The sequence below is a fragment of the Hypoxylon fragiforme genome, assembly GCF_022984875.1.
Source record: "Hypoxylon fragiforme strain CBS 206.31 chromosome Unknown GGS25scaffold_8, whole genome shotgun sequence".
Classification (NCBI taxonomy): domain Eukaryota; kingdom Fungi; phylum Ascomycota; class Sordariomycetes; order Xylariales; family Hypoxylaceae; genus Hypoxylon; species Hypoxylon fragiforme.
Window position 1 is genome coordinate 2,013,144 of NW_026054763.1, and position 21,074 is coordinate 2,034,217.

The window sequence follows — 21,074 nt, forward strand, 5'->3', positions numbered from 1 at the left end:
GTGTGGCGTTGTCGGGATGTCCGCGTTTGCTCGCTAAACTGCGGTGAGGTAGGTACACTGTCAGTAATAGGTGCTATTACTCTGCATGCAAGAGAGGGGGGAAATCGTTGAAAACTGCATGCACGATATACACGGCATATGTAAGTAATGTGTTTCTTTCGTATCCTGCGCGTGGCTATGCAGGGGTTCAACATACCTCCCTACATATGATAAAAAAGGTCCACATGAATCCTTTGAGTACTAGTTAGTCTGTAACGAGAGGATGAGGTATTCATTGGTGACCGCAAGATACCCAGATAAATAAGAATAGGCATGTAAACAGCGACAGCGACAGCGTAAAAAAGACTGGGTGGCGTGGGTGCTGGGAATCCTTCGAACCTGTATGCGGAAGAGATAGGAAAGAAATAGGAAAATCTCACCCTTAACGGCCCTCGTACAGGCACATGGTCTTCCCCATCCTTCATTCCTTCGTAGACTTGCACGTGTATGTCGTAAAAGGACGGAATCAAAGATATTAGCTCGCATATTGTAGCCGCGAGATAAATTGCCTGTTATCTGGTAGCCAGTCAATGTATAGACGTAGATAGGTATAAGACAAGTAACGTTGTGAGGCGAGTATCGACGTCCAACCCATTACAACAGGCAGAGCACAATTCCGGCGGGATAAACTTACCGTACCTAGTATCTACATCGTCCACGTGCTATAATACTATTCTCGTCGTCGGGAGTTTATAAATTAATTGGGTGCAATGTTCCTCACCTTCCACGCATCCAAAAGGCGGCTACTCACATAATCACGGTTATTTATATCTTTTTCCGGCCTTTGGAACATGGAACATTAAGAAAAACAACAATCACATTGGAGTCACCAGTATGGAATGAACGAACGGTAGAGTATTCAGTCAGGGCGTCGCCATTTACGACTAGCTGAGGTTTTCGGTAGGTAATTACAAAGAGGGTAGCGCATTTGATATGGATAGTTAGTAGGAGTAGTAGTAGTCTATAAAGAGCAAAGGGACAACGTTTTCAAGAATTTTTTCTTCACCGGCAGCCCCCCTTCCTCAACAAGGGGGGCCCTTCCTTCTCTCCTCCACAGCCGTCTACGGGAAAAAAACCACTTATGGATGAAGTGGCTTAGTAGTTGTACCTGTAGCAGAAGTGTCCGTTGGTGGTGTCGATGATGTCGCGCACGGGCAGGTCGGGGCACTTGTCGCCGCAGATGTTGCCGAGGTAGACGACGCTGTCGAGCGTCAGGGGCTGGCAGGTGTCGGCATCCTCGCATCCGCTGATGGTGGTCATGCGGGACGCGTCGTCGAGCTGCCACTTGCGGAAGGCGTAGTCGACGAACAGATGGTGCATGAAGAAGGACGGGTCACCGGGAGAAGCGATGGCGTCAGCCATGATGCCACCAACACCGTTGTGTCCCTGTCCGTGGAAACTGTTTTATGATGTTAGCATGATTATAATGCTGCAAACTAGAGAGAAAAAGTAGACTTACGTGAACTCGACGCAAGAGTGGAAGTCGGGGTACGTGGTACGGGCCATGCAGGCGTTCCAGGAGTCCATGCCGGTCTGGGAAGTAACCTGCTCGTCAACGGCTCGCTGAAGACAGTGCTGGTAGTCAACGGTCATGCCGGGTCCAATGAAAAGCTGGAGGCCAGCGAATCGCTATAGATAAATTGTTAGATATAATTCATTTCTGGTGGATTTTTGAAAAAAAGGGGTTAGAAATGGTTGGTGTAACTTACGCCATCGTTAATGCAAATAGCATTGCCGTTAACAGCAGTGGGCAGGCTGCCGAAGTACTCAGGGGTGAAGATAGTAGACTGAGCGAACTTTCCAGCCCACTTCTTCTCATCCCACCAGGGGAAGGCCCTGTCGAAGCCACACTCGTCACGTAGGACCTGCTCGAAAGCCCAGACGTAGTAGCGGTGCCATAGGATGAACTTGTGAGTCTGCTGGGTGGTGCTCTTGCTGTGAATCTTGGGGGAGTAAGACTGGTGGAGACGGACGAAATCCTCGAAACGGTTGCGGGCCGGGGAGAAGCGTCCGGACGCGGGGCTCTCGATGAGGCACTGGATGGCATCAACGAATGCCTTCTTGTCGGAGGCGGCGAAGTCGTCCCACTCGAAGCGGACGTTGGGGCTGGAGCAGGTGCCGGCAACAGCGCTCTGCTGGGTACCCTCGGTGCCCTCGGTGTCAGAGAAGCTGGAGGGGGAAGCAGCGCTCTCGCTGGATGAGTTTGCGGCGCTCTGGTTGCTCTCGAGGTTCTCAGGGCTCTGAGTAGTGTCCTGGGTGCTCCCGGTGCTGTCAGTGCTAGCGGTGTCGAAAGTCTGGTCCTCTTCGCCATCCTCGCTAGCGGTAGCCTTCTCGGCATCGTCCTTGTTGCCACCCTTGCTGCCACCTGCACCCTTGAATGAAGTGATCTTGAAAAGAGGCGAATCGGCCAAGCTCGAAATGGGAAGGCTGCTGAAGTTGGTTCCAATCAAATCCACCCTGTTGATGGCATCCTCTATCGAAATGGAATGGACCTGACCGAAGTGGCCCAGGGGCAACCCTTCAAGAAACTCCTTAACATCCTCTAAAGTCTCCTTCAAAGTATCCTGTAGGTAATTCGGAACGGCGGCGGCAGATGCCGCCGAGATGAACAAAGCATTAGAGACCTTCATGTTTGGGTAGTTAGTTACCGTATATATAATTATATATACAGTCTAAAATGGATTTAAACGAGCGGCAGACGATCGAGATCGCTAAGGAAAGAAAGAACCCTATTTAGAAATCGCATGGCGGCGCCTCACCACCTCTTATAACCACTTGGTCGCTAGAACTGTTGCGGGTCCTCATCTCTTCTCACGCCTCAGACCCATGTGGATCCTACTTCCGACTACTACGTAGCAGTAGAAGTCTGTCCCCGGTTCTCCCAAATGCGGGTGTCAACCGTGCACGTCTATACCTCTCTACCCAAGGGCCGATGGTTTCGGCAGGGTATAGCCAAGTCGTACGTTTAGACGCTGAATTGGCGTGTAATTATTGGTTGTGAGTTGGGTAATACGGCATCAGGCCGGTGTCCACGCGGTACATAGGTGAAGGAAGAGCTCGAGAAGCAGAGTATTACTATGGCGCTGAGTGTATGTACATACACTACATAGTAGCATACGAGATTACTTCTTGCATAGCAACTTTCTGATTGGGGCCGTCTAGCGGTCCTTTCCTACAAGGAGAACCAGGGGAAGCCTGTTCTAAACTTGGATCGGGGGCATAACTCATAAGCTCACCAGTACGCATTGGGGAGTTGTCAGCTGTGACAGCCCTACTTCTACCCAATCATTGAACTGAATCGTTCGACAAGTTGCAGGGCCTGACTTCCTTAGCGGCTCCGCTGGCACGATGCAACCTAGTTGGCCTATGTGCAGACCGATACGAACAAACTAGGTAGCCTGGCGCGAACTGGGATGCCGAAGATGCGGAGTCCAAAACCGTCCTATTTTGGTGGCCTCTCACTCCTTGTCATATTCCGGTTATTGCGTCGAATGACGCTATGTATATATGTATGTATTTAGTTAGATATTAAGATATTTAGATAACTATTTCGAGATGGGTACGGAAAGTTGACTACACGGAACGACGACATTGCGGTTTTTTCTTCATATGCTATAACAATAATACAGTAAATGGTATATAATTACCGATAAAATGTTGCAATGTTGCAATGTTACTGTTACACAATAGTCACGATACCGTCATAGAGTCCCCGGGGCTGAAAATGGCTCAGGGGCTATCATGCTGAGGCTTGATACATGAATACATTGATTACCTTCCGTAAATTGCCAGTTCGATAGTCAGTCCATGCCTTCATGGGATTAAGACGGCCAGGTTTGCTGGCTTGGACGGGGTAATAGGATTTTGCTAGGGTCAACTTGGGATGAAAAGATCTATGGAGATCTCAATTGGACCAACCCTTCCATTCAGTAAATTTGCATATTTTAGAGCCTTCGATGTTGCAACGACCAAAAAAAGAAAGGGAAAAAAGGACAAAAGGACAAAAGGACAAAAAAGAAAGGAAAGAAGATCCTCAATATAGAGGTAGTGGTCTGATTGATCGCACCTAATCGACTGCTTCACTGCTGACTGCAGATTGTAAACTGCTTCAGATCGAATGGTTGTAATATCCTATTAAGCTAAAAAGCAGTGAGCCCTGGACTCGTCGGTGCTGGTAATTTGACAGTCTTTATTTACGCTTCTAGGTGGCTCGATGGATGATGGGGGATATGGGGATATCATGGGTATGACTTACATACAATATGATACAAGTCAGTCTTCTAGTACTAAGACTACTCTAAGACAGTAAGACTACTGTTAATTTCGAGGGTGTTGGTTTGGGTCTATGGTTTGTGCATAGGCTATCCAGATTGCTGCCAGAGAAATGGAAAGAATTGATCAGGTTCCATTTCTTTATGCGGAGTATGAAAAAGGAGAAAGGGGTTTTCTGATTATTTTTAATAAGAGAAAAAGAAAAGAAATCAGAGTATCGTGGCTGTGCCATTGATATGTCAGGTAGGTTTAGCCAATCGGATGATTGAAATCAAAATCAATATAAGGATATTCGCATGTGGTACGCGTTCAGGTACTAGTTTTTATCGATTCTACCTTTTCAGGGATTATTACATTAATTACTACATAGTACATAACTATTAACTACATGTAGTAGTCTAGTAGTATCTATACCCTAGGTATACTACTTAATTATACTACATAAATCCAATGGTGAATAACTTGTGTATGATAATGATACCCTAGATAACTAGGCACTAGGTAGTGTAGTATAATACGCCGTACCCTAGGTACTGTCATAAACAACATTAGAAGGATGAAGGTTAAAGGATAAATACACGTGATACGAAGCACACATCGGCAATTTATTCCCGTCGTACATTCAAGTTGATTCTTACATACATGTACTAACTACATATGTATGCATATTATTCAATGTTCATAGCTGGAGGTGTACACATACATACCCCATTTTTGACTTTAATAGGCTATCTCAGGCACACTTCTATCACCTGGGCATGAATGTAGTTGTAGAAGAAGCCCCTGCAGCGTACATGGTACCAGTAAGAGACAGGGGTAATTCACTGTAAAAACAAAAATACAGATAACTAACTATTAACCTTAACTAACCTGAAGAAAAAAAAACATTTTGTTTTCTTTCATACCTATGTAACTACATACACTTCATAGTCGTGACTTTTTTCTTCTTCTTCCGCTGACTTTTTTTTTTCTTATCTTCTTATTCCCCCAACGGAGGCAGCTTGCACAAAACCTGGAAGAAGAGCGAGAGCCTCAACTAATATTATTTATCCGACTATTGTCTTGGAATAATAAATAATTCATATCAAGCAAATTCGTTTTTTTATTATTATATGAGGATATAATACTTTATTGACTGCCGGCAAGCACCAACTTCAGCAACCTCCCGAAGATGAAGATCAATTAGGAATTAACCTCACCTCTTGGAGTCTTGGACTTCACATACATTGAGGCATTATTGACGCTGGCGCTCGGTGCGTTTCGGCGTGAGCCCGAGACTTTGGGTCTATCGAAATGCAGATGTTTAGGGGTTGCATTTGCATTAGCTTCGAAGAATGGCTATGCGGAAGACTTTTTCAATCAGGCCCGAATCCGTGAGGCTGGTAGCATTACCCCTGGTGGACCTGCAGCATGCAATGCCGATCGCAGAAATGGAGTTCCTGTCGTGCCATACAGTGGGTTCGATATGGATCTCTTAACTTCAATGTTGCGAATCGTTTATCTCCTATTTATCTTTCCATGGTACAGTAAGGTCATAGCTCTAGATCCATAGAGGACCCTGAAGGTGTCGCCGCCACCTTGGCTGCTTGGTATGAGGTAGGTATGCATGGTAAGTGTGTATATGCCGGCTTCTATCACTATCACCGCATTCTACGGGAAGTCGCACTTATCATGGACGTTCGATTTCAACAATGTTCATTGTCTTTTTAGGCCCGGTAGTCCAATGCAGTCGAACCAGACTAAAGCAGGATCACGTATTCCATACAGGAACAATAGCTATTAACCACCGAAGCTCCGAACTCCAGTTCGGTTTCAGCCACGGTAGATGGGCTTGCCGTAGCGGCGCTGGGGCGTAGAACCAAAAGAACCACCGGAACGAGGGCATCGAGGGGCCCCGGGGGTCGATCTCTCCCTCCACCCTATTTTTTCTTCATCCACTCCCTTCACCACCGTGCCTCTCCCTATTTTTTCTTTGTGACGCTCTTCAATACATCCATTGTATGTATGCAGGTAGGTATATTTAGATGACTCGGCTGGCTATCTCCAGATGTCCTTGTCACGTATGCGATCTGGTATTTCTCACATGAGATGTATCTCTTTAACATCTGCTGGTATCGGACAGCCGTGTGAGAAATGATTACAGATGCTTATAAGGCGTACATATACCTGTTCGGAGACACGCCTGTTCCTATGGGCGTTTCAAGGTCAAACTACCTCTAGGGCTTCCTTAGTACGTACCTATCTTCTCGCTGCATGGTGCTCAATACAGAACAAGGCGTTCGCATTTAACTGCCTCTTCCCTGTTCCCAAGCCCAAAGCAGCATTGCAAGCAAAACTCGTAAACTGATTACTGAGTCTTGCAGAAGGCCAGCATGCTTCTGTATGTGATAGGACCGATCTATTGGACGATCTGCAAGGCCAAATGCCGCGAGATGTCGATCTCCCGGAGCCTCAAAAAGGTTCAGAGCTACGTCTTAATCACTTGATGTCTCGGCGCATGGCCATCCATGAACAATGCCTACATAACAGAAGTCTCCAGCAGTCCAGCCAGAAAATAACGGTACGAGTCCACTCCAATGCAACCGTAAGCTACACCTGGAACTCCCAGCCCCAACCTCTCAGCTCCATAGATACCTAATTGACAAGCAATACTTAGGTACTAGATAGCTGGCACATCTAGCTTTATGTAGAGCTCCTCTTCTTCTCCACGATGCAGTGTTAGCGGTGTATAAGCAAAATTGGTCTTGGCCATGCAGGAACAAACTGAAGCGCAAGCGCGTTTTCCGAGGAGTTGACGACGTTCCCCTACGCGTCTTTCTTCTCATACTGATCCATCACATTGTAGGGGGGGCTGAGCAGCATAAGAGTTTTGCTACAGGGCTTAATGGAAGGCCCGAGTTCCCTCGTGGTGGTTGGAATGGCGTTACCCGATACATTCTTTCCGCTGTACGGAAGAGATCCCTTTCGTGTTTGTCCTCCCCATCGGCAACTTGATCGGGCGGGCTTCCTTTGGTAGATATCGGGTTCCAATCGTTACGTCTAGCAAGCAGAATTCAAGATGCATTAACTACCCAGGTAGGTAAAAGGTAATTTACTTCTTCTCCATCCCGCCACCAACATACGGATGTGGGACCGTCATATCTGACAACTCCCGACACCACCGTTTGTTATCCTGTCCCCGGTCCTTTTTTTTTTTTTTTCTTTCCTTTCTTTCTTGGCTGTGCCTAGTTGCATTCCGTCTCTAGTCGGTGACGTAGTGTGCCGTCCGATTGGTACTGATGAAAAAAGATCCCAATCCAAGACGCATCTTACACATATGGTATTTGAAATCTCCCTTGCTGTTATGCATTCTGCACAATACTTCCTCCCACTACTATCTACGTGTGGGTTTAGGATTCAGACGCGAACTAGGGAGTTCCCTACGTAAATCGTTGATAAATAAGGTATCCCTATCTGCCACATCTACCATTAGGTGATTCATGTTTTGATCCTAGCTTCCCCAGTTTGTCTTTTTCTTCGTTGTATTACTTACGGATCCCACCCTTCGATAGTCCAGATCTACAAACTAGTGTTTTGTTTTTCCTACCCTATGTTGTCTTGGTGGGCCTCCATCTTCCTCTCTGGATATCCTATAAACTGTGCGTATCCGTCATAGAGACTCAGAGCTGGCTTTCGATCTCGATCGATATTTCACACAACCATTACGATCATGGAGCTTGCCAATCAGTTGTATCAGGGACAGTCGGCCATCGATGAGGGGAGGCATCCAGAAGACGTCACTGTCACGGAACCACCAAGGAAGTTGAGCCTAGCAAACAACTTCTCTTATCCCAGGCCAGAAACACAAATGAGTCGCCATGAGTCAAGTGATAGTCGGTCGTCGTTGACTTCAAATGGCTCTGTGCCGGGGATGACAGACTCGTCTGATTCGGAAACATCGTTCGATGAAGACAGCAGTTACAATACGTCAGCTAGTGAACTATGGGATAGCTTTTGGCCCGATCGTATGGCTGTTCCTGAAGAGCAGTATCCGGCACTCTTAAGAGAGTCGCAGACGCCAAATTACTTCACGAAGAATTTCCCCAAGCAAGAAGCTCAAGAGGCAGATGATACGATCACGGTATCAAAGTTGGAGAATGCCTCCCAAGAGGATACAGTTCTTTCATCCGACGTGCCAGCTTCTCGACGGGCAGTCAGAGGTAGCGCACCATCGTACTCCGTTTACCCCAAGTTGCAACCTACCAGCGCGTTACGAGTCAACCTTCCTCCGCGGACTTCCTCATTAAGTACAGTGCCATCATCACCACCACCATCCCGACGGCACATATTGAAACCTAGCAACTCGAACACAAACCTCAAATCCAGCAGCAAGTTCCCATATGCATTTCAGCAAAACTACGCCTTTCCGCCAGCAACCAAGGTTCCAATACGGCCGACGTCGCCCAGGTCGGTCCCCGTGTCACCTGCTTACCCGCCCCCACCGCCTCCCCGGACTCTTCGCGCAGCCAGCTCAGCTCTCAATTTACGTGATAAGAGAAGCCCACTGAATCAAATCCAGAACAACACACCGTTTCCCTTATCACCGCCTTTTTCCATGATGCCACCGCCTATGCCGGAGACCCCGCCTGCATCGCGGCCTGAGCTTGAGCGATACGTCTCTGTGTTCGAATTTGACTCAGACCGCGAATCTTATGTGGAGAGCAGTAGCTTCAAAAAACGTATCGTCAGAGGATTTCACAAGAAAAGTGCCAGCGAGAAGAGGGACAACAATGAACGCCGCTCGAGTGCAGACTCGAATACGCAAAGCAAAGAGGGTTCTAACCGCAAGCGTGGCGGTAGCTTGGGCCGAATTTTGGGACTCAGAAGTCGGTGAGCACTAGCGGACACTCTAGACGATCAAAGACGAATATCACTGTTACATTACGATTTCCTTCCATTTATGTCACGTTCTCACATGGACAACCCTGGTGGCAGTCTGTCAGCATTCTAGACGCTCCCATTGGAGCTAACCAAACCCCATTTTCTTTATGTTTCTCATTGCATTACACGGCTAGTGGGCTTGTACAAGGATGATTCAAGATGACTCAAGAGAGGCGAGAGATGAGACGAGAATAACGGTGCATTACGACCGATACACACATGGACAACACGGACAACACGGACAACAACACGCAAACCAAGGTACGATACGAATGGCAAATCAAAAGTTCTCTTTCTATGCACGCAACACTTGTAGTTTTAGAACACACATACCTCGCTCGGGCGAGAAGGGCGCAAAATCGGAAAAGCAAGATGATCAACAAGAAGCACGAAGAAATAAACGAGTTTGGGGCTTTATGACAAAACCAACCCCTCGGAGGATGTTACAACTACTACCAACGTCGCCACGATGATGAGATGGTCCTTCACGATTGCAATACATGAGGATGAGGCAATGGCGTCATCCATACCAGCTTAGGCACGACAGCGTTTCTACAGCAATCGCTTGACCAGAATTTCCTTTTTTGTTTCTATCTACTATTACTATCGTTCCCTTTTCTCACAACATCAACAACAACAGCAACAATGGATTCGGATATGGGAGGCTCGAGGTCGGTCTCTTTGTTTATTTACTTAGGTCATCAACATCAACAACATCACATCATGATTCAAAATGTACAATATACTGCTTTTACTTGGGGAATAAATAAAAAATTGTCTGAGACACGGGAAAGGCTACTGTAATCAACATACATACACTATCTATCTATCAATGAATCTATCTATTCAGACCATCATCTATGATTTATCATACAATTCGTCATACAATTCGTCATAGAGTGAGAGATAATGTATAAATGACATTAAATGTAAATAGTGCAGCTCATATAATCTTGAAGCTATGCTATTGATCAACGACTTACTTAGTATTCAACACAAAGTCTCACCTCTATCTACACTAGCATAACTAACCCACACGCTTATTGCATATTTATCACAGATATAAACAATAGGTTCCTACACACCTGCAGGAACCAAAAAAAAACCCCCCAAATTGGAATCCAAACCCATATCCCCCACAATCCACTATCTCCATTTACTTTCTACCTCGGCACACATGTAATTAGATCAACGATCAACTGGGGTTATTGGAATTTCAGGTGTATTATTTACTTGCCTACCTATGAACCTACCTACTTAGACAACCAGACAGACAGACAAACAAACAAATAAAGACCCTGCCTTTGGAGCGCTGGGGTTTAAGACTTGACAGTTTTCTCCCTTAATAAACCACCCCCTCCATCCTCCCCTCATGTGTGTAAGTGTGCAGGTAACTAGTGACGGTTTTCTCTTCTGTCTCTCTACCTTGTAACGTAACCTACCTAACCTAGGTATTGTACATATGTACCTATAAACAAAAACGCCACTGGCTTGAATCTCAGACCATTCAGGTACGGAAACTTCGTTCCCTTGGGTCGGTAGCTTATGTAGGTAGCTTGGGCTATTTATATCACCATCCTAGTACAGTAAACCTTGGCCATAACGATATGGAAAAAACACCACTCTTAATTCGTTATAGAGAGGTATCGTTATGTAGAGATGGACCCACTGTCATGGTCCGTGTACTTTCGTTGTACCTTTACTGCCATTTTATTAGAAAAGGTACTTATCTAATATTGTTTTCTTAGATTCCTTTCATATTTGAGATATTATGCAGTAAGCCAATTTTTCGGCGATTAGATATCGTGGCGGTGATTAGATTTACCTGAAAAAAGGACAGTCCAATTGGCTACCAAACGCAAAATTCCACTTATTCCACCAAAAATTTATCAAAATAAACGGTTTTTTACACATGGTCCATAACGATCTTGGTGGTGGCGGTCAAAAAATTAACGATATATCGCTAAGGTTAAAATATCGTTATTTCCCATACAAAATTGCAATGTTCCCAAAATTATATCGTTATACAAAAATATCGTTGTCTACCGAATCGTTATGGCCAAGGTTTACTGTAGTTAGTTGTATGCTAATAGCCTTGGAGGCTTTTTCATATTATTCATACACAATTACATAGTACCGGCCGATAGCTACCTAGTACATATAACCTAACCTAGGTTAGTCTATATAGCTTCCCACAGCCGTTTTTCTTTTTCATCGGCGACGTGGTTTTTCTCGTTTTCAATTACTTACTTAACGAAGGACCTACCCTACATAACTGGCTACCTATCTATCTGCCTTACCACATAGTCGAGATTTAGCTCATTATAGATTAGCACAAGACCATGATCCGTCTAACCTACCAACACACATATGTACATACCTACCTTAGATAGCACTTGACCGATCAGCACACGAACGTGGAATATCATATGTAGTTATGTGCATGCGTTCTATTCCCTCCTACTTACTGTAACTACCTACCCATACCCATTTATCTGCAGTCCCTACCCATTCTATCTCCTCAAATACCATCTACCTATCTACCCCTTAACCTGACGTCCCCTCAAAACACCAACCCTTTTCTAAGGGATACATACCATACATAAGGGCTCCCACCTACATACCTACCTACACATACCTACCCCCCCTCCCCCCATTTTGCCAAGAACCCCTCACCGTCGCCCTCAAGGAACGTTGATGGATAGAGAAGATTTCCCAAGCCCCGAGGCACGAAGGAGTCAGTATATGCCTACCTAGGCAGATACTTAGGTATCATCCATCGCCATATTTCTTCCCTTCAGTCCAATGGTAGGGTACCTAGGTAGGTACACGCCACTCTAGCAAAAACCCCTCCATGCCATCATAAAACCGCCAACCTACATCCACCCATCCTACCGAAGCGCATACTAGGATACGTAAGTAGGGAGGTGGATATAGACCCTACATGCATCACGACATCACAAAACCACCGTCTTAACATTGGGGACAAAACGCAACAGGCTTTACGGTGGCAACCATAAACCACAAACCCCGTTTTCTTTCTTCAGTTCTACCTACCTATCTACACAGGCACGTGATCTACCTACTCCTCAACGTTTCGCTCATCGCTTCAACCAAGAATATAATCAATCTAGAAATCTTTCTCATAGGACTCGTGATATGTATCATACGCGCTCTCTAATCAGGCCTCGTTAACGTCCACATCCGTCATCCATCGCAGCCTTATGGGCCTCCTTCTCATATCCATATGTAAATACCAAAGGTGTGAAAAGCTTATCATTCCATTATCATCCATCATACACCATACACCATTTAAACCCGGGAAGCCATGAGCCATGAGACCATAATTCTGTAAATGCATCACACATGCATCATCCCATAAATAGCCCGTAGACGCCTGTTCATCATATAAATCCATGATCCCGTTAATGACAGTCTGTCGATGCTGCTGTAGATACGCTTACCAACCAAAGAAAATCAAAACTTTTTTTACGTAAAAAATAAACCACCAAAAAGGGGGTGAGGGGGGATAAGACATTATGTAGATAGTAATATAGAGTTGCAAATATGCAAAGTAAAGGCCCAACCTCGTTAACGGTTGAACAAAAAGCTGTTGTCGTAAGGCAGAGGAGCCGAGATCAGATGGCCTTTCGCCCTTTTATCCCAGGTGCGTAGTTTCTTGGGGCTGACGGTGTACTTGGTACAGCGTCTGATGCTTAGTCGCTCGTCGCTCGTTCGGCCGGCGCTGAACATCCACCTGCTCTGTCTAGGCCTGTATTTGCTGACATCGAGTCGATTGGCCAGGTCTCGGGGTGTCAACAGCATCTTCCAGTCAAACGCGTCGTCTTCACGCAACTGGTCGTCACAGCAGAAGCTGATGATCTCGGCCAAACACGTGACGGCATGGGGTAGACGGAACTGGCTTCTGTTGGGTATCAAACAAAAGAGCCCAAAGACGTATAGGATGAGCAGTGCCAGTGCGATGGCAAAGGCGGGAACGTTCGGGAACATGCGTACGTCAGTACCAGGCGGGGTCAGAGCTAGGAACATGCCGCCACCCAAAACTGGCAAGAGGGCAAACAAGAACGATAATAGAGACACCAAGGCAACCCGCCAATGGTGGTTCCGCATGGCCTTGAATGTCGATTCGAGAGGCAGGCACACCGAATAATCCACAAGAAGCGAGGTCTCTGCCCGTGAACCTTCTGGATGCGTCAACTCGCCCCATGGGGTTAGGATACGCAAGGTAAGGTCCAGAGGCTGAAACATAAGGAACAGCGCAAGACCGATCAGTGAAGGGAGAAAGGAGTAGAGGAAGTTGGCAGCCGAAAATGCGCCCGCATCCGGAGCGGCGCTGAGTAGAGGGAGGAAACCATTACGTATATCGGTGAGGGGGAGGAAGGAGACCACGATTAACGCAATCAAGAGTAGGGAGCATGCCAAGGCAAAGGAAACGATCTGGCCGCTTCGAAAGCACCACGGGAGGTAAGGATAATCAGAACCTTGGTTCCCGGGTCGATCAACGGATCCCACAGATGGCTGTCGCCCCCGGCTTGCCCAGGCTTGGACACCCAGTTTCTCGGATTCGAAAGCCTTTTCGCCCAAGGGGACCCCGATGCCGTACCATGTTCCAATTTCCGGTGCCTCAGGGGCAAACCACAAGCCGAGCCTCTCAGCACTCCCACCAATTTTCTGCATCATGGATCTTCGTGAAGTTGCTGACTCGAGCCCACGGTACTGCGATAGGGAATTACTCTGAGATATTAGGAAGATGATATCCGCTAGAGTTCTTATTCCCCATTGTTGCATCATACCGGTTCTCCGCTTTCGCCAGAAAACAAACAACACAGCTAGCGATAGAATGAAAGACACGTATAGTGCCACCAACGTCCATGCTACACCTTGGACGGTTGCCCACGTCCACGTCCCGTCTACCAGAATGACGGTAAAAAGACTGCTTTGTAAGGGAATCGTAAAATTAAGGAGCCAAACATTGAAAATGGGTATCCAGATATTCCAACTTCCACCAAGTTGTGGCCAAAGAAACGACTTGGGGTATAAAGGTAAAAACACGGCGCCTTTTCGTTCGTGACGATTATCCGAAGCCATAGCGGAAAATGGCAAAACCCAAAACGCCGCAGTAATGACACATTGGGCATATATCAGAAGGATCATTGCTAGCAACTGCGGAAGCATGCGGAAAAGGAAATACTGGCCGCCATATATCGTGCCAGAGTAGGGCGTGAAGCCTAGATTGTTGGTGGAATACACGGCACAAAAGATAATAGCGGCAATCATCAACATACACAAGGTCGCTAGAAGCAACAAGGACTGCGATCGGAGAATCCAAGGTTTCAATGTCAATGGCGAAGCAGCGCGGAGAGCGCCACGGGCGTTGTGCAGACCCATCTCAGGGTCTGTGACCACCAGGTCTGGCTGCGCTTGCCAATAACCTTGGGTCCTCGGCAAGCCATGGACTTGAGACTTCGGAACCCACCCTTCGAAAGAGATAGCTTCCTTCAACGGGCTACGCATACCCTGTGGATCCATGGGATACGGTGGGTTGTGATGATGGTGATTGCCTACAGCGGCAGCGGCCGCCAGAACCTCATTCCAGCGATTTCCCGATCGTTCGTTCCCATCTTCTTGACGCTTCCGCCGCCTCTCTTGAAGCTCCTCCTCGGCGGTAGGTGAAGCGATGGGGGCAGGTGATGGCATCAAAGACCAGAATCGCGGAGTGCGAGCACCCGTGTTCGTGCCTGGCGGTAAATGTACCGACGAAGGTACTAAGGGGCTCGGAACTGTGGTGGGAGTGAAATGATACGTTTGACGGTGCGATTCGTCGCTTTCGGATGGCAGATATCCTGATGGAGCTCCTCTTCCATTGTCACGAACTTGAGTTAGGGCATCCAAAGCATAGCGAATGTAGGGGCCGTCGTCCACTCCAGGAGTAACCATGCTTGCAGCCCTCGTTAACTCGTCCTTGAAATCGCCAGGAGATGCGCCATCTCGCCACACAGACATGGGCATATAATGTGGTTGATCAAAGCGGGTACCCGTATTTGTTAATGACGAGCGATCAGCATCTCCAGACACGAGTGGGGGACCAAAAAGTCGGTCCGGGCCGTATATTTCTGATTCAGAGGAGACTGATAGTGGGGTTGGAGCTGAGGGAGGAGTGGGCGCATAGGGAACTGGAGCTTGTTGAAAGGAGGGGGCTGTGTGTTCTTGATGAACATGAGCATGTGTGTTGGGCTCGGGTACAGGCCCGGGTCCAAGATGTGACGGGTTATGGACGATGGTGGCTTGAGAAGGTGCTGTTGTCGTCGGCGATGTCATAGAATTAGACGAGTTGTTTCCGTTTGACGGGTTTGGCCCTAAGTGAATTGGAGTAAGTAAAAAAGCATGGAATTGAGGAAGTAGATGGGTTATGTAAAGATGTAACTAAGATGTACGAAGCAAAGGGTTTAACACATACCATTAGGTTCGACATAGTCTGGGTCTAAGTTATGAGAGGTCATCTCTCTTTCCTCTTGAGATTTTCAAGGTTTATCGTGACACAAGAAATAAGATAGAAACAAAAATAAGTTTTGAAATGAATAAAAAGAAGCAGCCACAATCCACTTGGATAAGTTGACCAATTAATTACTTCAATGTTCTTGGTAACACGAAGTACTATGTAATGTAGGGAATATTCATGCAAACTCAAAGCACAAAAGTCACTCAAGCATAGGGCATAGGCATGGAGAAAATGAAGAATGCATGCTTTGAGGGAGTGTAGGAGTGAAATATGGTTGAAGGGTTTTTCTTTAGTTTTTCTTTGGTAATAAGAGGGCTGGGTATAATCGATGGGTGACTCGTGATTCGTGATGAGAGCGAGGGTTGTGAGAGGTTGGGCAGGAATACCAACCACCGGCTAACTGTTTTTAATTGCTTCTACTGTTTTAAAAAAGGAACAGTTTGCCGCTCTGAAACTATCCAATACTTTTCCCAGTTCCTTACCTACTATCTATAGTTTTGCTTATGCATATCATACTATTTATATTTACCATTGGACAATTCCTTGTACGGCGGTTTAAATGTTGTATTGCTGTATTGTTGTTTGTTTGGTTGCACATGTGAAAATATCATATCCATCCATGGATCGGAATCAATTAACCTTATGAACAGTGACAGACGCTAACCACCCTGGCACTAACCTTAATTCTCTATATAGAAGTGGGTCCGAGACAACAAACGGGAGCTTGGGCCATTTCTCCACGAAGCTTGTGTGGCAGGTGGGGGTCAGAGCTTGGTGCGGGGCTGGCTGGCTGGCTGGCTTAGCTTTAATGTTGTTCGATTATATAAGAATAGGTGGACCCGCTGTTAAGCGGTCACACAAGAGGTACGTTTCATCAATCACCGCCGACACACTAAAACTTGGTTCTTTTCTTTTACTCTTCGGAATCATTCCACATTGCTTCTACATACATCCACGATAGTAGCGGTATGACTTTGACAAGTAACCCGCAAACATTGCCAAGATCGTCTTCTTGCAGCTCTTTCGTCGTTACCTAGGTAATCAACCAATCAACTAACAACCATGGTAAGTCGTATGTCCTTTGAGTAAGACGTCGGTCGGTGTGACAGCTCTGATGTTAGATCGGACCAGAGGCAGCTGCAGAGGCAAATGTAAGTTGATCTCAAGAGCGAAAGGCGGTCGAATGTGTAAGCCTATAGCCTAAGATTAAAGACTTACCTACGTCACAGTGTTAATTCTACGAAGCAATATCCATCATTCATATGCGCAGAGTTTAAACCACGTTCTCTTCGCGAAGACCTTGGTATAATTCATAATTCATCGCATGCTGTCTTGCTCCATATGCACTACATACATATATGCCTAGTGATAAAAAGCAAGAGGCGGTAACTATACCATCGTCGATGTTCTAAGACGCTTGGCAGGGCCGAAAAGTTCTTCAAGCCACTTGATCACTTCGACGACTAACGGAAACTTGTGCACCTAGTATGGCCAAGGACTGACTGATCTATGCCTAGAACATTCTGCTATCCTGTTGACCTAGTTTATCTACTGATCAGGTAGTTAGCTTATAATTGAGATGTGAACAATAGCGGCATTTCTGTTCAACACCGATGGCCCTGACCCCTTGTTGGGAGCCTACGCATTTAGGGGGTTCAAGCATTGGCCTAGAATATAGGGGAGTTGTTCAGATCCCTTAAGGAACCTCAGCAAGCACACAAGGGAGTTCTGGTTCCTCATGAATTGTAAAGCTAGTAACGAAATTGTAGACATCGTCGATAGATACCTACCATTCTCGAGTTATATTGAGAGCATATGTTAGTTGTCATTCAGGTAGGCATGGAAACCGATCAGTAGAGAATTCTCATCTCAAATTTATTTGACCTCATGTCAGCCTCGACTCAAACCTGAAGATTCTTTACAGCTGCTATTCACTGGCATTAAGCCTGAACCAAACTGCCCAGGCGTGCTACAAGTGTCCAGAAGCTGTTGATAATTGATGCGCAATCTCCGCTCTAATAGCGATGGAATGGATTTTCTCGAGTAGTTGTATGGATGTCCGCTGCCATAGTCTCAAATGCCGCAGCTCCATCTGAGACAGGATGATTTCCCAGGGATGAAGAACTGCAAGCCACATGCTGAATAGGCTGCGGTGTCTTAGAAAACACCATTTCCCCAGCGCGAAATCATTTCAAGGTGGAATTCTGACTGTCTTTAATGCTTGTTTGGATCGGCAATCCCCTGGTGTTGCCCTGTCCCAGGGGAAGGGCTGAAGCGCGTCCAATATCCTTTCGAATTCTCTCGGGCTGGTGTAGCAGACCAGCCATGTATATAAATCGAACGGCCAATCCCTTTTCTTGACATGAACACTAAATCGCCAAGTAGAGCTTATTAACTGACAGCTCAGCCATTCGTTTAAAGTACAGAATACTTACTTCAGTCGAGTCCAGCGGAACCACGAATCCGTCTTCAAAATGTTGAACCAGGTCGTCCTCGCGGCCCTAATCCCGGCCATTGCGGCCAAGCCCATCGCGTAAGATACCTACCACCTTCCAGACTGTAGCTAGGCAAATTACTAACAAATAGTAGGGCAAGGGGTAAGTTTGAGATGCTTCAAGATACCATGATAAAAGGGACCGTCAAGACTAACCATGAAACAGCAGTAGCCAAGGGTAATGTTGTGGAATTTAACACCACCGCCATGAAGGCTGCCGCACTTCAAAACGTTGCGGTAACTGATGCCTCGGACATGGAGGGTGTGCCCAGAGTCCATGCCCGAAACCAGGACGGGTCTAGCACTGTGAACCACGGCCAGGCTCCGGAGCCGACTGTTTTTATCACCACGCCGCAGGTAGCTGGCCGACAGCTTCCCATTAGCTCGCTGTCGAATCAGGTAGCCTCGACCATCTTCGGCGAGGTTTCGTCAACTGTCTTGTCCTTTGCCAGCAGCATGACTCGCCTGATACCTAGCAGCATTCCAACCATTCCCGTGGAGAAGAGACAAACAGCCCCGACTGGGTTGGCTAGCCTGCCAGCTGCATTATCTGCCCGGGCTAATGCCAATTGTGACTGCATCGGCTTTTGCACCGACCCGGACACAGGTGATAATGTTACTGCGAAGCAGATGAAGTGCATCACTGAGTGTGCTGATACCTGTGATGGCGACCACGATGATAGCAGCGTTGGATCCAAGCTTGGAAGCTCCCTCGGCGGCTCCCTCGGTCTACGAAGCGCCCCTCCTGCTGCAGAGAAGGCCCGCGTCGAGGCAGAGAAGTCTAAGCCCAAGGCTGCCATGTCGGATGAGGAAGAATACGAATCCTGCATGCACAAATGCAGCAGCCACAACTGTCAAAACGCTAACATGGCTCTCGACATTTCTCAATGTGGTGACACTGACTGCGAGTCTTCCTGCGCCAAGTACAAGAAGGACGCCAAGGCCTTCAAGTCTGGCAAGCCAGAGGAGCACAGAGTCCATACCAAGAAGCCTGCCCAATTCTCTCACGACGTCCCCCGTGATCTTCCTCCTGTTCCAGCCCCTAGACCCGAGGTAGCAGGATTTAGCAGCGAAGACTTCGAGAAGTGTGTCAGGGAATGCAAGACCCACAACTGCCAACACGCTAACATTGGATTCGACGTCTCCCAGTGTGGTGACACTTCGTGTGAAGACTCCTGCACCGCGCTCCACGGCGCCCAAGGTGGCAGGATCCAGTTCAGGGACGAACACAACCTTGCTGCCCGAGGGCTCCTCGCTCCTCTTTTCCCAGATGTTCCCGTAGCTCCCGCCGCCCCCAAGGCCCCCCAAGCTCCAGCCAGACCAGCTACGCCTCAAGCCCCTCAAGCCCCGGCTCGACCTGCACCACCCCAAGCCCCTCAAGCCCCGGCTAGACCCGCTACCCCACAAGCACCAAAGGCCCCGGCCAGGCCGGCCGCACCAGCAGCACCCAAAGCCCCTGCGAGACCAGCTACTCCCCAAGAACCCGCAGCCCCGGCCAGACCAGCTAAAGCACACCCGCCCGCAGCCCCAGTCGTCCCTAGAAATGCTTATCCCGAAGCCCCTGTTCCCGTCAAGGCCCCAGCTTATCCTGCCGCACCTGCTCCTCCGAAGGAACCAGCCTACCCCGAAAAGCCGGCCGCTCCTAAAGCCCCAGCCTACCCGGAAGCACCTGCCCCTCCCAAGGCGCCGGCTTACCCCGAAGCCCCGGCCTACCCCAGAACCCCAGAGAAGCCCAAAACTCCCGAAAAGCCCGTTGTCGCCTACCCCATGGCTGACCCCGCACCCCCGAAGAAAGCCCCGGCCCCTGAGAAGCCCGCACCGAAGAAGCCCGAGCCGAAGGAGCCCGTACCCAAGAAGCCCGAGCCCAAGAAGCCGGAACCTGAAAAGCCCGTCGTAGCCTACCCCGTCGCCGACCCTGCCCCTCCCAAGAAGGAAGAGCACCACGACGAGAAAGACCACGACAAGAAGGATCATGACGAGAAGGACCACGATAAGAAGGATCATGACAAAAAAGACCACGACAAGAAGGACCACGACAAACACCACGACAAAGCCGCCCGGCACGCCGCCCCACCCCCCTCCTTCTCCGCGGGGCACTCCTCGACCACCTCGTACGACGCCTGCGTCTCCCAATGCAGCACGCACAACTGCCAGCACGCCAACATCGCCATGGACGTCTCGCAATGCGGCGACACCTCGTGCCTCGACGCGTGCGCGCACCTGCGGGACACCTCCTCCGCCTCCCTCTCGACCCACGCGCAGCCCGTGCCCGTGACTTCGCCCCACGACCTGCACCGAGCCCCCGGCGCCGACGCCGCGGGCTTCGACCTGCTGGTGCCCGACGCCGAGCTGGCGACCGAGGGCGGCGAGCGCCAGAGCGCCGAGTACGACGACTGCGTGCGCTCGTGCAAGACGCACAACTGCCAGAGCGCCGACATCGGCGTGGACGTCTCGCAGTGCGGCGACACGAGCTGCGAGTCCCAGTGCAGCCACTTCCGCGCCGACGGCAGCGCCCACGTCGCTGCCACCGTGCCCCTCGGTCCCAGGATGTCGCGGGACTCCGCTGCCGTGCCCGCTTATTAGGCACCTTTCTTACACATCGACGGCCCCCTATTTTCTTTCTTTGCTTACGTTTCCGCTTTACAGCTGCATTAATTCTTGGAAAATAGTAGCAGTAGGAATTATTCTGTTGCCTAGGGGTCAACTCTTCATCAGGGCGGGAGGGGGGAGGGTTAATCAGCACTCGAATATGTGTTCAGGTCTATTTCCAGTCGCGTTTTTCATGACTGATGAGATTCATAACGATAGGATAAAGCTTTTTCTTTCATA

General features: G+C 48.2%; 4 protein-coding genes across 4 annotated transcripts; 2 read left to right on the forward strand and 2 right to left on the reverse strand.

The window, feature by feature from the left end:
- Positions 1-874: 874 nt before the first annotated feature.
- Positions 875-3,283, reverse strand: GGS25DRAFT_504204 (uncharacterized protein). The gene is made up of 3 exons (XM_049262113.1): positions 1,749-3,283; positions 1,499-1,668; positions 875-1,438 (listed from the first exon to the last, which is right to left on the reverse strand). Exons 1-3 carry the CDS (start codon positions 2,667-2,669, stop codon positions 1,135-1,137), a joined length of 1,395 nt encoding a protein of 464 aa, XP_049113994.1. The 5' UTR covers positions 2,670-3,283; the 3' UTR covers positions 875-1,134.
- Positions 3,284-7,904: 4,621 nt separating this feature from the next.
- Positions 7,905-9,282, forward strand: GGS25DRAFT_421089 (uncharacterized protein). Its single transcript, XM_049258561.1, has one exon. It carries the CDS (start codon positions 8,021-8,023, stop codon positions 9,182-9,184), a length of 1,164 nt encoding a protein of 387 aa, XP_049113995.1. The 5' UTR covers positions 7,905-8,020; the 3' UTR covers positions 9,185-9,282.
- Positions 9,283-12,740: 3,458 nt separating this feature from the next.
- GGS25DRAFT_421130 (uncharacterized protein) lies at positions 12,741-15,990 on the reverse strand. Its single transcript, XM_049258562.1, has 2 exons — positions 15,710-15,990; positions 12,741-15,608 (listed from the first exon to the last, which is right to left on the reverse strand). The coding sequence occupies exons 1-2, from the start codon at positions 15,750-15,752 to the stop codon at positions 12,823-12,825; spliced, it is 2,829 nt and encodes a 942-aa protein (XP_049113996.1). The 5' UTR covers positions 15,753-15,990; the 3' UTR covers positions 12,741-12,822.
- Positions 15,991-18,225: 2,235 nt separating this feature from the next.
- GGS25DRAFT_524728 (uncharacterized protein) lies at positions 18,226-20,828 on the forward strand (the record flags this gene model as incomplete). The annotated part of the gene is made up of 3 exons (XM_049264658.1): positions 18,226-18,284; positions 18,341-18,348; positions 18,412-20,828. The coding sequence occupies 3 exons, from the start codon at positions 18,226-18,228 to the stop codon at positions 20,826-20,828; spliced, it is 2,484 nt and encodes an 827-aa protein (XP_049113997.1).
- Positions 20,829-21,074: the final 246 nt, after the last annotated feature.

What these genes read in the sequence shown, in the direction of transcription:
- GGS25DRAFT_421089 (XM_049258561.1), top strand. Translation starts at nt 8,021, where the DNA reads ATGGAGCTTGCCAATCAGTTGTATCAGGGACAGTCGGCCATCGATGAG.
- GGS25DRAFT_421130 (XM_049258562.1), bottom strand. Translation starts at nt 15,752, where the DNA reads ATGACCTCTCATAACTTAGACCCAGACTATGTCGAACCTAATG. An exon ending in AGACTATGTCGAACCTAATG is followed by an intron (nt 15,609 to 15,709) that starts GTATGTGTTAAA and finishes CAATTCACTTAG; the next exon opens with GGCCAAACCCGTCAAACGGA.
- GGS25DRAFT_504204 (XM_049262113.1), bottom strand. Translation starts at nt 2,669, where the DNA reads ATGAAGGTCTCTAATGCTTTGTTCATCTCGGCGGCATCTGCCGCCGCC. An exon ending in CTATTTGCATTAACGATGGC is followed by an intron (nt 1,669 to 1,748) that starts GTAAGTTACACC and finishes ATTTATCTATAG; the next exon opens with CGATTCGCTGGCCTCCAGCT. An exon ending in CACTCTTGCGTCGAGTTCAC is followed by an intron (nt 1,439 to 1,498) that starts GTAAGTCTACTT and finishes ATCATAAAACAG; the next exon opens with TTTCCACGGACAGGGACACA.